The sequence below is a fragment of the Dreissena polymorpha genome, chromosome 8 (genome assembly GCF_020536995.1).
Source record: "Dreissena polymorpha isolate Duluth1 chromosome 8, UMN_Dpol_1.0, whole genome shotgun sequence".
Lineage (NCBI taxonomy): Eukaryota > Metazoa > Mollusca > Bivalvia > Myida > Dreissenidae > Dreissena > Dreissena polymorpha.
Window position 1 is genome coordinate 62,724,971 of NC_068362.1, and position 14,335 is coordinate 62,739,305.

A 14,335-nucleotide genomic window follows, 5' to 3' on the forward strand; every position below is an offset into this window, starting at 1 on the left:
TCCTAATAATAAAGTACATTGGTTTAATTGTTGTAAGAATGGACCAAAAATGAAAATATTGTGTGATTATTGAGTTCGTTAAAATCTGTCTCAGTGAAACTTTTTTCAATAAAATATCATTTTCTGAAAAGCAGATTGTACATTCAAGATAAGCCGATACGTACCAAATATGTTCAAGTAATGCTTGTCCTTCCATTCACAGCGCAACGCAAGTATTAACATAGATTAAGAAGATTAATCATGTGATCATTGTATGACCTATCAACGAAGACCTGGACTTAGTCTAAATTGGGGTTGTAATGAATGGCATCAGTCGTTTCATTTATAGCAACGTGCGTCAAAATTTCAGTTTAAACATATTTAGTTTAGCTCTGTTGCATAGAAGCTTAAAGCTTATTTGAAAAGCTCTATAGTCCTTGTTCTGAGAGCGGGACCTATATCACCACTGCATAATAATATTCTATTTGGTTCCTAAATGAAAAACACATACTTCCTTAAGTATACAGCTAGATATTGTGTGCATAAATATCTGCTTTAAGCACGTTATCGGCTATGGAGATTTGACACTAAAATTTGAAACAAAAATACAATCAAGTTCTACCTAAATAATAGAACGATGATGATTTTTAATAATGGCGATACCATTGTTGATACATTTTTTATAATATAAGACAACGCCGTTCCTACACTGATTATCAACGTGAATATTGCTAAAAGAAGAAGTTCATGATATGTTTATATAAAAATAATGACGAACTTGCGAGAATATTTCACAAGATGGAGTACGTTTATTGCAACTTGTAAGATCATGTACATGCCATGAAATCAATATCAGTGATCCGTCGTCGTTCTCCTAATTGCTCACTGGGCGTGCATCTATAAAGAAGATTTAACACGCAATTCATTATCACATGCCTTGGGTTCATGCCTCCCTCATCTCAGGTAACAGCTTGCGTCGTTTGGCAACCTCTTCAAATTCCGTTATACCGGTACCATTAAGATGTTATAAGGCATCGTAAAGATATAGTTTCAGTTACTTCTTAACAACTTTCAATGACACCCCGTATTTTTTTTCGGTAAAACATCAAAATGAGATTTGTATCTTACCGTCTAGAATTTAAGGTAAGAAAAATTTCCCTGAAGTCTGCAATATTGATATTGGCGGATTTCTTAGCATCACGTATTTTTGACATCATTCCCCACCACTCTTTATTCTACTTTATGGTTCTATTTATAGACGTTGATTTATTTAATATACTACCGACATCCTTTCCTAAAACTTTACAAAACATGAAACATTATATTCTACAAAGCCCATACGAATGTTCATTGAATTGAGACATTTTATTATATGTTCATGGGTGGTTTATCTGGTATCGTATATCCGGTATGGTATCACACGCTACAAATAAACTTTTATTAGCTCAGGTCTCCATCTCACCCTCAATATCAACATCAGTAACATATAGTACTGAGAGCGTTTTATTTGTTTTTTTTTTAATGAAATTTCACTCGTAAAATAATTCTAACCTTGTAAAAGGTTTCGAGAATCGATAAATATGTTATACGTACGTATTTCAAAAGTAAAAAGTTACATCGTTTAATAAATTTGCAGTAAGCGGTCTATATACATGACATCGTGTTGTGCAAGTAACGAACGACAGTGTAAGAAACTACATTTTTTGCTAGAGATGCAAATGAATGCTGGAATCTTCCATGGCCTTTTTTAACTTCTATCCATATGTACTCAACAGTTCTTCCTTTTGCTAAAAATGTGTTTTCATTATTTTATTAGTTAAGTTACAAATTATTACTTAAAAAAAGTAAAATTTGCAGCTTCGTCATTTATTGTTTATGAAAAGTTGTGTAGGCTACAGCCTTAGCGCTACCGGACCATACTCATCCGCATCATCGGTAGAATATAACGACACAAGCCTTATGCTTCAGTAAAAAATAATTCGGTCGCGGGCCGATAAGTCCGAACTCCAGGTATCGGGATAACTGGACACATCGGAACTGTGAGTGACACAAACTCGAACCTTAAGGGCTTCGGATGAGCATTGGCCGATGATCGATCGACAATCGTCAGTTTGAGAAAACCTGTGGAGCGTCAGAATGAAAATCGTACGACAATATTCGGACGGCTATCGTCGAGGTATCGACCTCGCGCCGCAAGTATGCGGGGAAGTTTTAATGAATCGAACGTTGTCCGGACGGCAATCTGGAGGGCAATAGCCGTGCTCCTTGCGGACATCGGGCGAATTCCACAAGGTAAGCGTATTAATTTATGTATTATATATATATATATTTATTTATTCGTTTATTCAATATATAATACGAGACTGATGGAGAGGCGAGCAATAGCCAGACACCGCCTAAACATGGTAGTTGCTGCTATGGTAGCAGTGGAGAAGTTCGAAGAACCACAGCGACGTCAAAGACGATGGTCGGTCAAGCCTTGGGTTCAGAGAAGATCCCTCTACAGGCAATACGAAACACTTTTGCATGGACGGCGTCTCGAGAACCCTGCCGATTTTGAGGCTTATTTGCGTCTAAAGCAAGAGTTGTTTCAGATACTTTCTACAAGAGTCGGGCCTCGCATTCAAATTACTCAAGAGCGTATATAAGTTGTCTGACAAACTTGTTGATGTACTTAAATACGTATACCCTAGTCATACTAGAGACCGAATGTACAAATACAGCGCCATGTACCTTAACTGAAAACTATTAATTATAAGTATTTTAAGAGTGATTTTGACCATAACAGTGTATGGATTTGATTTCATACGACTTATACATTTTTGTGTTTTCAGAGGACGGCCTACTCTTAGCATTGGCATGAAGCTGGTCATCATATTGCGTTTTTTTGCCACAGGCATTTGTAACCGTTCAATGGCGTTTGACTTTGGAAAGACGAAGTCTACCACTTAAGAATTGCGTGAAGTGGAAGCGGTTTTCAGAACTATGGTGGAACTATCCACATTGCTGAGACGTAATCGTCGAGAAGCATGTGCCCATGAAGAAGCCAAATGACTGTGTATCCCTGTTTCACAATTATAAGGGCTTCATTTCAATCGTGTTATTGGCAGTGTTATATGCTTAATACAAGTTCTTGTGGGCGAAGGTTGGTTCATTTGGCTCCAACTCAGACTGTGGTATTTTCATCGATTCTCAGCTGCCACAGGCCTTTGGACGCAATCAAGTAGGTTTCCCAGAGCCGGATTCTTTGCCTCATTAACTGAACATGCCCTACTTCCTTGTGGGTGACGATTCATTTCATCTTTGCACATGCATGATGTTACCCTACTCCAATCGGTATCTCCAGATGGACGAACGTATATATTACTACAGGACATCAAGAGCGCGCTGGGTCGTCGAAAATGCCTTTGGCATACTCGCAATCAGGTTTTGCTGCCGACTTGGTATATTGGGCGTTGTTCCGGAAACTGCCATCTTGATCACAAAGTGCTGTCTGTTGCTCCACAACCTTAGGAGGATGATGTATCAAAACCTTCAAAACGTTAATGTTGATCAAGAGGACGATGACCATCAACTGATTCCAGGGCTTGGAGAAACAATGCCGTCATGCACGACTGGAGGAAGAGGGCCGAGATCCGACGTCAACAGCAACGGCGAAGGAGCAGCGGGTATATCTCAAACACTACTGTGCGAGCCATGTGGAAAGTGTGCCATGACAGATGCATGCCATCGACAGATAGACAGCTGATTGAATGTTGAAGTTGTTTTTAAATTGTGAAACTATGTGTGTTACAGGTGTATATAAAATGATGATGAGTTCGAATACTGGTTTGTTATAAAACACTGTACAATCATTATGATGCATTTAATTCCGCAAATCTAACGTTTTACACTTTATGGTTAGCGTCGTCATGCATGATCATTTTCAGGATCCCAATGCGTGCTTAAACGTTTTAAACTAACAGCTTACAATAGTTCAATCAATATATTTTTGAACTACTCTGGAAACGATAAAGCACAAAAAACCAAAAATCTTACTTTTTACAGTTGTATATCATAACATAATAGTGCAGCACTTTTATTCATGGTACTTTTAGAATCGTACCGTGATGCTTAAAACATTTCATAGTATGTATTTAGGAAACCCTTAAAATGCGAGTTAATCATGAGAAGCATTCCAGAAAAAAATATGTATACTGTTTAAAGAGTTGGCATTTGCCGTGCTGCGACCTTTCTGTTTGGCATATTGACTTGAAAATTGAAGCTGGAGGTCTTATGCGTGGAATCTACCCAAGTGATCTGTGCACGTGCATTAACCGGAATCCTTCGGTCTCATAACGAGCTCCGCCCGGCGTTCGTCAGTCATCGTGCGGAGGACCTCCGGCAATCGGACGGTCGCCGGCCGATGCATATGTCTCTGGGAAATACCTTGATTTTTTCGATACATGTACAATGCATACGATGTTATAACCTGGCGTTGATCGTTCGATCTTTTTCGATCTCATCTTGATTCTTTTTCGGGCCCCACGTCGGGTAAACTTTTAAGTGATACTTTAAATAATTTCCGGACTCTGCTCGATGCTACAATCGGACCCTACGGAAGGCTGATGAGGGGGAAAATACGCCGTCGGCAAATCGGAAGTCTATTGGTCTCTTTTTGTGACTGAGATGTTTGTCCTATCCGTCCGGACCAAGAATAAAAGTCACTGTCTGAAATCGGATCGTCACACTTGTTGACCACGTTTTCGCGTCCTCGCCCTTTGAATCCAATATTTTGAACTCATAATATAAGGTATTTCGAAATTACGATTTGACATCTCAAAATTACTATTAAATATGACAGAATAACAATGCGACGTGACGAGATTTGTTCTTTAACATCGCACACCTTTCAACATTCAGTATGCGATGCAATAATACGAGAGCACAAGACTACAGAGTGAAATCGCATTATCGCGTCATAAACTCACACACTCGTATTGTGATTTAGCACTCAACAGTTCGGACATGCAAAAAAAAACGATATCCGTTAAAGAAACACCGTATACATTGACAAAATAACTCTCGAAGACATATCCGGTCAAAAATAAATACTGCTCCATTACAAGCCCAGTCTAAACTCATATATATATATATCATCCTATTATGTTTTGTTTGTATTCGTCTTTATTGTAAAAATATATTTCATTGTTGCTGTTTGTCCGTGTGGCCTCTTATCATAATAAATCTACCTGTTCATTTGTCATAGTGGCTCATGGTACATGACAATTATTTATGTGCTTAAACTAAAATGGTATGCAAAACCGTATGTCACTTATCAAATATGAAACACATGTCTATTATAATAACACTTGCTTAATATCTCATATTCGTCTGCTTAGTTTTACAGTCACACGCGTTGTGATACTTAACTATTACCACTATTCATCATAATTGAAGTCACAAATTAGAAATACGTTCAGATATCTTTTGATCGATGCTTGAAATGTATCAGTTAATATTAATACGACAATATTGCGTGCAGCATTTTCAAAAAGGAGACATTAATACGTGCACGAATGTTTATAATATGCCAACTAGTAAAATTTTTTATTAATTAACTTTATAATATTACACAAAATGTGTTCTATTTGTTCACCCCAAAGGCGGTCGATATGAAACAACACGGCCGATACGGGAAAAGGTCGGCCAATATGAGATTGAGCCAATCAGAAACCAGGAAAACTCGTCCCTGTATGATAATCTAAAATTTCGACAATTTTGGACGCCATTTTGAAGTTGTATGCTTTGTTTTGGTGCAAAAGTTTAAATCTTTAAAGGTCAATTTTAACACTTTTGGAAACTTTATAATATGAAAGATAATTGTTTGAGATGCGGAATAAAACTATTTGCAACAATTAAGCGTTACGACTTATGCCATAAATCACCAGGTAAATCTTCCAATAACGCGCCGTTTTCTAAAAGTTGGACTGACTTACCTCCCTTGCTGTGACGTCAGAGCTGTACATCCGCTATTTTTAACAGCGTTATTTATGCCGAAACGATCAACTGCATTGCTATTACATCAATACTTTTATGTTAAATTATGGACTTTTCTGATGAATATGATCATTATGAAGATGAACTGCATGAAATTAGACCGTTTATGTACAGTACACGCCATTTTATCGATTTAAAAAATCTCAATTAGACAAGACTCCTTTCCCCAAAATGGCTGGAAAAAAACCCTAAAATGTTCGTTATTAGATTGGTTATCATATATCTAAATTATTGTATTTTTTGTAAATAAATGCAAGTGAACGAAATCGTATTATTGTAACACATAATTTAACTTATAACAATAATTCTAATCATTTACACCCATCGATGTAATTACATCGATGCTCTAACTGTTCATCGCGCATGTTTGGTCTAGTTCGTAATCTTTTCCACTTAAATGCATAGTGCAAATGTAAAGTTCAATAAAATTTCAGAGGACAGAAATCATACTACCGTATTTTTCGGGGGTAAAGACGCGACTTTTTTCCGAAGCGTCTTATAAATGGACGAAAATGAAAAACATAATATCCTAATTTTTGCGAAAATCCTTGTGTACTCCTCCACGATAAAATCGTAGTCAGTTAGATCTACTGATGATAGCAACCGGGTGTAATCCTCCTGGAAATCGTGCTTTTCACGCATTATATTATCAAAATAGTTTTTCAACACGGAAAGCTTTTTAACAAATTTATATTTAATTCATTACAAAAACATTACAAATATAAATGTTTTGTTGAATTCACAAATAAGAATACACATTTATAATCCGAAACACACTTCTGATTGTCTTCTCTTAGCGCGCCGTTTACAAATTCAATCGTCAAATAAACATTCGGGATTGTTAGCAGATATAAACAGAATATGTCTTATTTTCCAAATTTCGATGTTGTTAGCCTTTTAGTCGCCGATGCTTACAGGAAACCGTGCTCGCAGTGCTTTTCGCAGTTTGTACACGGAGTGTCTATTCTCATCTAGAGTCCGTGGTTTGTAGCCACGACGAACCCATAATTGATTTTTAATAATTTCACCATATATGTCTACATGTCGAATTTTATATTAAAAAATTAGGCTGCGACTATTTTGATTTGTCGGCATCCTGTTTCATTTCAGACTCCATGCAGTTCTCAGATCATAATCTCTGTGATTTATTACTCTAACTTGTTAGTTTCTGACCACGCGTGCTACTGAAAATAGCCAGCGGGATTGTGATTTATGGCACAAAGAAGCACACAATGGCTTCGACCAGTGTTTTTTTATCTCTAAATGTAAGATAAGCACGTGCAATATCAAATATTATGTTGGTCAGTACAAACGTTCTACCGAAAACCGCAGACCGCGTTTTTGTTTTATTGCCCAATCATGCCCTGAACATCCAATATCCTGTGTATTACGACACACAAACTTTAGATAAGCACGTGCCGTCTGTCAAAACAATGATTTTCATAGATCAGTAAAAATATCGAAGTAACTCACACAGTGAATTCCCGTATATGATCTCGGAAACGAGACTTGCTTAAAACGTTTAAAATAACGATAATTATTGTCAAAATAATTTCTAAAAGCAAATGAGAACCATCCAACATACATCATACACAGACCAAACAAAGTATAAATAATTTTGACAATTTGAATACAAACATTGAATTGTATACGATGATTTTTTGTGTGATCAGTATACAGTACAATACAAATGTATGCAATTGAATATAATTTTTCAATAATGAACGAACTAAAAGAGTGTACCGATACAGCGTGTTTGATTTTTATTTTATTCAAAGGAATTGCCAATGGCAAATAATTCGCGAGATACTCCGGTACTTAAGTTGATATTCACTACGAAACTTTTAATCGAACTTTCATCAAATCTTTAAATAGAAACATATGCCGAAATTGGTTTGATACTTTGGAAAAAATAGAGAAAGTTTGTTTTTAGGAATTTGAGCACTGTTTCTCTAATATTTACCAAAAACGGAAATCGGCCATATACGGAATTATCATTGTTTTGACAGTTGACATCCGATGGTAATTGTATGAAGTATGAAGAGAAGCTGACGAAATGTTGACACAATCGCGCAGAAGTAAATATATCAGCGTATTATCTGTATCTGTTTCTAATTTTCGTTAATTTTAAAATTATTTAACATTTGCTATAGTATACAATAAATATTTGTAAATATTTTTACTCGGGTAATCTGTGGATCGATGCCGAAGCAGAAACAGACGCGGCTGTTTTTGTTTGGAGAAAACAGTTTGTGTTTGGAAACATGGCTAGCACGATTTTGGTGCACCAAATCTTTTTCAGTTTTTTTGTCGTTCGGAAACTGGAAAAGAATCACATTATTTTTTCCAGAACGTGATTTACAGCGAAAGGCCGCAAAGATAACCATTTTCCCTATCACTGTGAAAACAATTTCACGAAAATATCAATTCAAACAGAAAAAAATAAAACCCGAATTCTGATCTATCGCTTATCTTCTTAGCGGACGCGAAAATGCATGTTCAGCTCTGACGTCACACAACAGGGGAAAACAGAGGAGATAAGCGAATCAACGCTTTGCGAGTTACGATCATAAAAGTCAACAAAATCATCTTTTTCAGGTTAAACACAACACGCAAACGTTATTTTCCCGTTTATTTAATCATATTTCAATGTAATTACCGTTTAATATATTGACTTGGGATTTTCTTTAAAATTGACCTTTAAAAATATAATAGTGCAGTTTACCGAAAGGCTCGCGACAAGAATTAGTTGTTTCATACCTTTATTTGCTACAGCAATTTTTACAGTGATCAATTATTTTTATTGTCTGTCTTCGGTTATGCTTTGCCTTCAATTGATAAAAAGCCGAGCTCATAAAAAGAATCGATAACTTTTTAAAATATACACATTATAACGCTCCGGCATCCATGTAGTTGACAGTTTTGCACGCGGAATAAATTGAGCACGATTACGAATAGTCCGCTCCCTTATCTGCTGCGGCCTTTGATAATGTCCAATTAACTGTCTTTCCGGCATCGCGGATGAATCAATAATATAACACACATCAGCCTGTAAAACCCGTTGTTCGAAAGTGAAATTCAAGCTTTTCTTGCTGAATAATGTTATAAAGTTAATTAATAAAATTGTCGTTAATTAGTTGAATTCATATTGACTTTGTTATTTAGCTTCATACAGCACAATTGTAATTCGGCTTGCGGCCTCAGGCCAATACGGCTGTCTAAATACAATTTTAACATTCAATCAATACAACTAATATAAGTGTGGGTTTCAATTAATTAAAATTTGCCTGCTCTGGAAATCGATCCCTTAACCTCTACAAGCAAAAGCTGACTGCACCACGCAGGTTTTTAAAACTATTTCATTGTTAGAATTCTGAATAAAGGTTTTGTTAAAGAATCGATAGGAATGCTTTTTTATTTCGATTGATAACCATTGATAACATAATAGATATGTTTCACCTTTGTCTTTTTCAGAAGATTTTTTTGCATGTTTAAATATGATACATAAATGTTTTTTTACTAAGTCATTTTGTCAGACGGTGTTCACGTCAAATTCATTATTTTCGTAACCGTTAAACATTGAAAACGATTGTGTCAATTTGCAGATACAGCAAGCTCGGTCAGATCAGAATTTCCGATCTGTATTGTACTTAACAACGCAGATCCAGCCCAATGTGCAGACACTCCCCCAATACTGCCCAGCATAACAGACATTTTCTTTAAAAGTGTCACATGTTCCTCAACCTGTCTACACAGTCTGTTCAGCACGCTGTTGGCACTCAATCATTACGTGGAGTGTACGCTAAAGTGTGTCATAACATCGTGTGTAGAGGGATCAGATATATGTACAAAAGCAGTCATAGGGACGAATTCAGGCGGTCAATTTCGCATGCATTCTATAAAGAATGACAGTCCCGGTCTATGGGAGGCTCTTCATGGTCTGAATATCACCAGTCTTAGCCTGGATGGCTATAAAGATGATGGATTTCGTTTGAATCATACAGAACTGTTCTGGAAGTTTCTATCATCGCTCACACATCTGGAAAGTCTTAGTCTTAAGGTTTGTGACATTCCCAGTCTGTGCAAGGCCCTCCATGGTATGAATATCGATTATCTGAGTCTGAGATTGAGTGATAAGTTTCAAGATTTGGAAGAGAACGATTTAGATTTATTGTCGAAGTCTCTATTGTCGCTTATACGGATGAAAACGCTTAAAATTAAAACGCCTGGAGAAGACTTTCCCGGTCTGTGGGAGGCTCTCCGTGGTTTGAATATCACGAGTCTTAGTCTGAGTAGTTGGGAGACTTACGGTTTGATTGTGAATCATGTAGAGTCGTTGTCGGAGTGTGTAACATCTCTAAAACATCTGACAACACTTAGTATTTCTGTGTGTGGAGACAATCCCCTACTGTGGGAAGCTCTCCGTGGTCTGAATATCAAGAGTCTGAGTCTGAAATTAACCAGCGGAGATTTGACAGTGGCTCATGGAGAGTCTTTATCGCAGTCTCTTTCATCTCTCACACAGCTGAAATCGCTCAGTATTAATGCTTTTGGAGACGACACCGGTCTGTGGAAGGCTTTCCGTTTTTTGAATATCAAGCATCTGAGTCTTGATATTAGGAAAGTGAAACATGTAGAGACGTCGTCAAAGTCTCTATCATCACTTGCAAAACTGGAAACGCTTAGTATACGTGTTTCAAGAAAGAGTCCCGGTCTGTTTGAGGCCCTCTGTGGTCTTAATATCAAGAGTTTGAGACTGTTTCTAATGGACCGGGAAATGTGTTCGGGAGTGAATCATGAAGAGTCGTCGTCACAGTATCTATTATCGCTTAACCTGCTGGAAACGCTGAGTATTGATGTAGAGTATGACATTCCAAATCTTTGGAATGCTCTCCATGGTCTGAATATCAAAAGTTTGAGTCTGACGCTAAATAACCGGGCTGGTCGTGTGAGAGTGAATCATGAAGAGTCGTCGTCGCAGAATCTAGTATCACTCAACCAGCTGGAAACGCTGACTATTAATGTGTATTATGGCATTCCAAATATTTGGAATGCTCTTCATGGTCTGAATATCACGTCTTTGAGTCTGAACGTTAGGAATGGTTGGACTCATATAGAATCGATATCGCAGGCTTTAGTGTCGTTCACAAAGATGGAAACACTCAGTTTGTCTCCGGACATCTACGTTCGGTGGGAAGTTCTCCGTGGACTGAATATAAAGAGTTTGAGTCTGGATTTTTGGCATTTGCCAAGACACATACTACATAAACAAACAGTAGAGTTTGTGTCGCAAGTTTAATCATCGCTTTCACGGCTGGAAACGCTAAGCATTAGTGTGGATGAAGACAGTCCCGGTCTGTGGGAGGCTCTCTTTGGTCTGAATATCAAGAGCCTGAGTTTGAGTGGTCGGCGGAGTGGAGTTTTGATAGTGAATCATGTTGAGTCGTTGTCGCAGTGTCTAGCATCGCTCAAACAGCTTGAAAAAGTTAGTATATGTGATTTAGAAGAGAGACTTGGTTTGTGGGAGGCTCTCTGTGGTTTAAATATCAAAACACTTAATCTGAGTGGCTTTTATAAGGTGTATAATGTTGAGCTGTTGTCGAATTCTCTATCATCGCTCACACAACTTAAGACACTAAGTATTATAGTACAAAAAGACACTCCCGGTCTTTGGGAGGCGCTCAGTGGTCTAAATATCAAGAGTCTTATTGTCAGTGATAAAGTGAATGGTTTACGAGTAAAACATTGATCAAAGGCACTGTCATCTCTCACACGCGTTGTGTAAGTGCTTCGGTAGACAGTCACGATCTGCAAGAGTTTCTTCGTGGTCTGAATATCAAGAGTCTGTGTCTGGGAAGTAAGTGGAACAATTTGAGAGTGAATCGTGATGAGTCGTTGCTGCAGTCTCTTTGATCGCTCATACAGATGGAAACGCTTACAATATATTTATAAATATGTCGACTAACGGATATCTAAATCATTGACTTTTTGACTTTTACTGTTATCAATTACATTCATCGGAATTGTGAGACCTATTCAACACGATGTCTGAATTCATTCAGAAAGTTGAAAGTAGGTTGGAATTCGGTCTTTCTCCTTTCAATCAAAATAAGTATACCCCACTGAAAGAATACACTGACATCCAACAGTTACTAGAAAAACGGAATATGTGTGAATATGTGTGTGCTAATAATGACCATGACAGCGTTGATAGAAAGGAGTAAAATGAGTTCTTTCGTAACATTCATCTGGACGCCATCAAACAAATTTCAATGTGACTTCAGAATATACCAGCTTTGAGCTCATGAATCAATGCATGCGGCCTTCATGACGTTGATGATATAAACGCATGCATTACGAATACAGGAAACACTATAATAATATAAGTCGACGGATGAAATTGTTTATGTCAAACATTGCATTACGAAGTATTAATATTTTATCAGTGTTAAAGTTCAACGTGTTAGGTATCATATCTCTTTTTTGCTAACATGATCTAAGTCTGATTTATTGTTTGTCTAACAGGCTAGTAAATGATAACTATTTGTGTTATGTATTCCACTAATGATTTTAAGAAATACATTTTAGTAATAAATGTAATACTTACAAAATCATCACAGTTCATTCTTAAATAGTAAACTGAAATGACATCGTAGTCATTTATATAAATCAAAGAACAATCTGACTTCACGTTTGCTACTTCAGCACGAGTAATATGTTGCAAACACAAATATCTTAACAAAATAATTCATTATTTCTATAGTTTACTTTTTTGAATGTTAGTTAAAGAGGAATCAGACTGCGCGTCATATTAGAATTCATCATATACTACTATGGGTTTTTTTTTGGCTTTATAAAAACAGCGTGTTGGGCTCAGTTGTCATTATATATGCCAATATGTGTTACATATAGAATACGAACCGTTGGTTAAGTTTAAATTCTTCATTTACTTATACATGTTTGTGTTATTTTGGCTATAGAAATCAAACTGCGTGTCATGTAAGAACTCACCACATACTATAATGTGTTAATTGACTATATGTCAATCAAACTGCGTTAAAGAACTCATTATATACTATTATGTGTTAAATGGCTATATCAATCACACCGTGTGTCCACTTTGGTATTTATAATATATAAGTATGCTTGTATTGGCTTTTGAAATCAAATCGTATGTCATGTTACAATTCATTTTATACTATCAAACGTTCGTTTGGATATAGAATTAACCGCGTGTCGTGTTAGAAATCATCGTACAGCACTATTTATCAATTGTGCTATAGAAAAAAAAGCGTGTTGTGTTAGAATTCATCATTTCAAACATGTTCATTTGGCTATAGATATCAAATTGCATGTCACGTAAGACTTCATCATAAAGCATTATGTGTAAAGTGTGGGGTTTAAAACACTAAATGCTTTGGATTGACCAATCGAGACAAGTGCCCACAGATCTATTCACGGTTTTTGCTGGTTGTGTATGTGATCGCCTTATCAATTACATGTGTCACATCGTTCAACAAATGGCTCTTAGCAAATTTACAAATAAGACATGCTATATATTTCTATCTGCTGATGAACACTGTGCTCATACTATAATGAAATAAATGTTCTTCTTTCTGATTTGTATGATAATTACGATAAAACAATAAAATTAAATTTTGCAGATGAGTTGTTATCTATCTTTTTTTGACATGATTATTCATGGCTGTGGTCACATTGATTGCGATATATGACAGTTGTTAAAAGACAGGTTTATTATGATATAGATGATTACGATGATGATGACGATGACGATGATGATGATGATGATAATGATGATGATGATGATGATGATGATAATTATGTTGATGATTATGATGGCGATGATGATGATGGCGATGATGATGATGATGATGTCGATGATGATGATGATGATGATGATGATGATGATGAAGAAGAAGAAGAAGAAGAAGAAGAAGATGATGCTGATGATGATGATGATGATGATGATGATGATGATGATGATGATGATGATGATGATGATGATGATGATTATGATGATGATGATGATGATGATGATGATGATTATGATGATGATGATGATGATGATGATGATGATGATGATGATGATGATGATGATGATGATGACGATGAGGAGGAGGAGGAGGGAAGGAGGATGGTTTTGATGAGAAAGATGAAGACGATTACGATGATGATGATTTTTTAATTTTACCTCGATGGAACTTACCTGAAGGAGGCTTAGTAGACCGAAAAAAAAATTATGGTAATGTTGATAATTTTGATGGTGATGATGCGGATGCTGCTGCTGATGATGATG

General features: G+C 36.5%; 1 protein-coding gene across 7 annotated transcripts in view; it reads left to right on the forward strand.

Moving 5' to 3' along the window:
* Positions 1–13,679, forward strand: part of LOC127843160 (uncharacterized) — a 48,095-nt gene extending 34,416 nt beyond the window's left edge. For all 7 annotated transcript variants that reach the window (XM_052373017.1, XM_052373016.1, XM_052373019.1 and 4 more), the window contains one exon: positions 9,624–13,679. In XM_052373017.1, the coding sequence (XP_052228977.1) occupies positions 9,624–11,317 (1,694 nt within the window). In that variant the 3' untranslated portion in view covers positions 11,318–13,679. The remainder of the gene's footprint in view (positions 1–9,623) is intronic.
* The last annotated feature ends 656 nt before the right edge of the window (positions 13,680–14,335 follow it).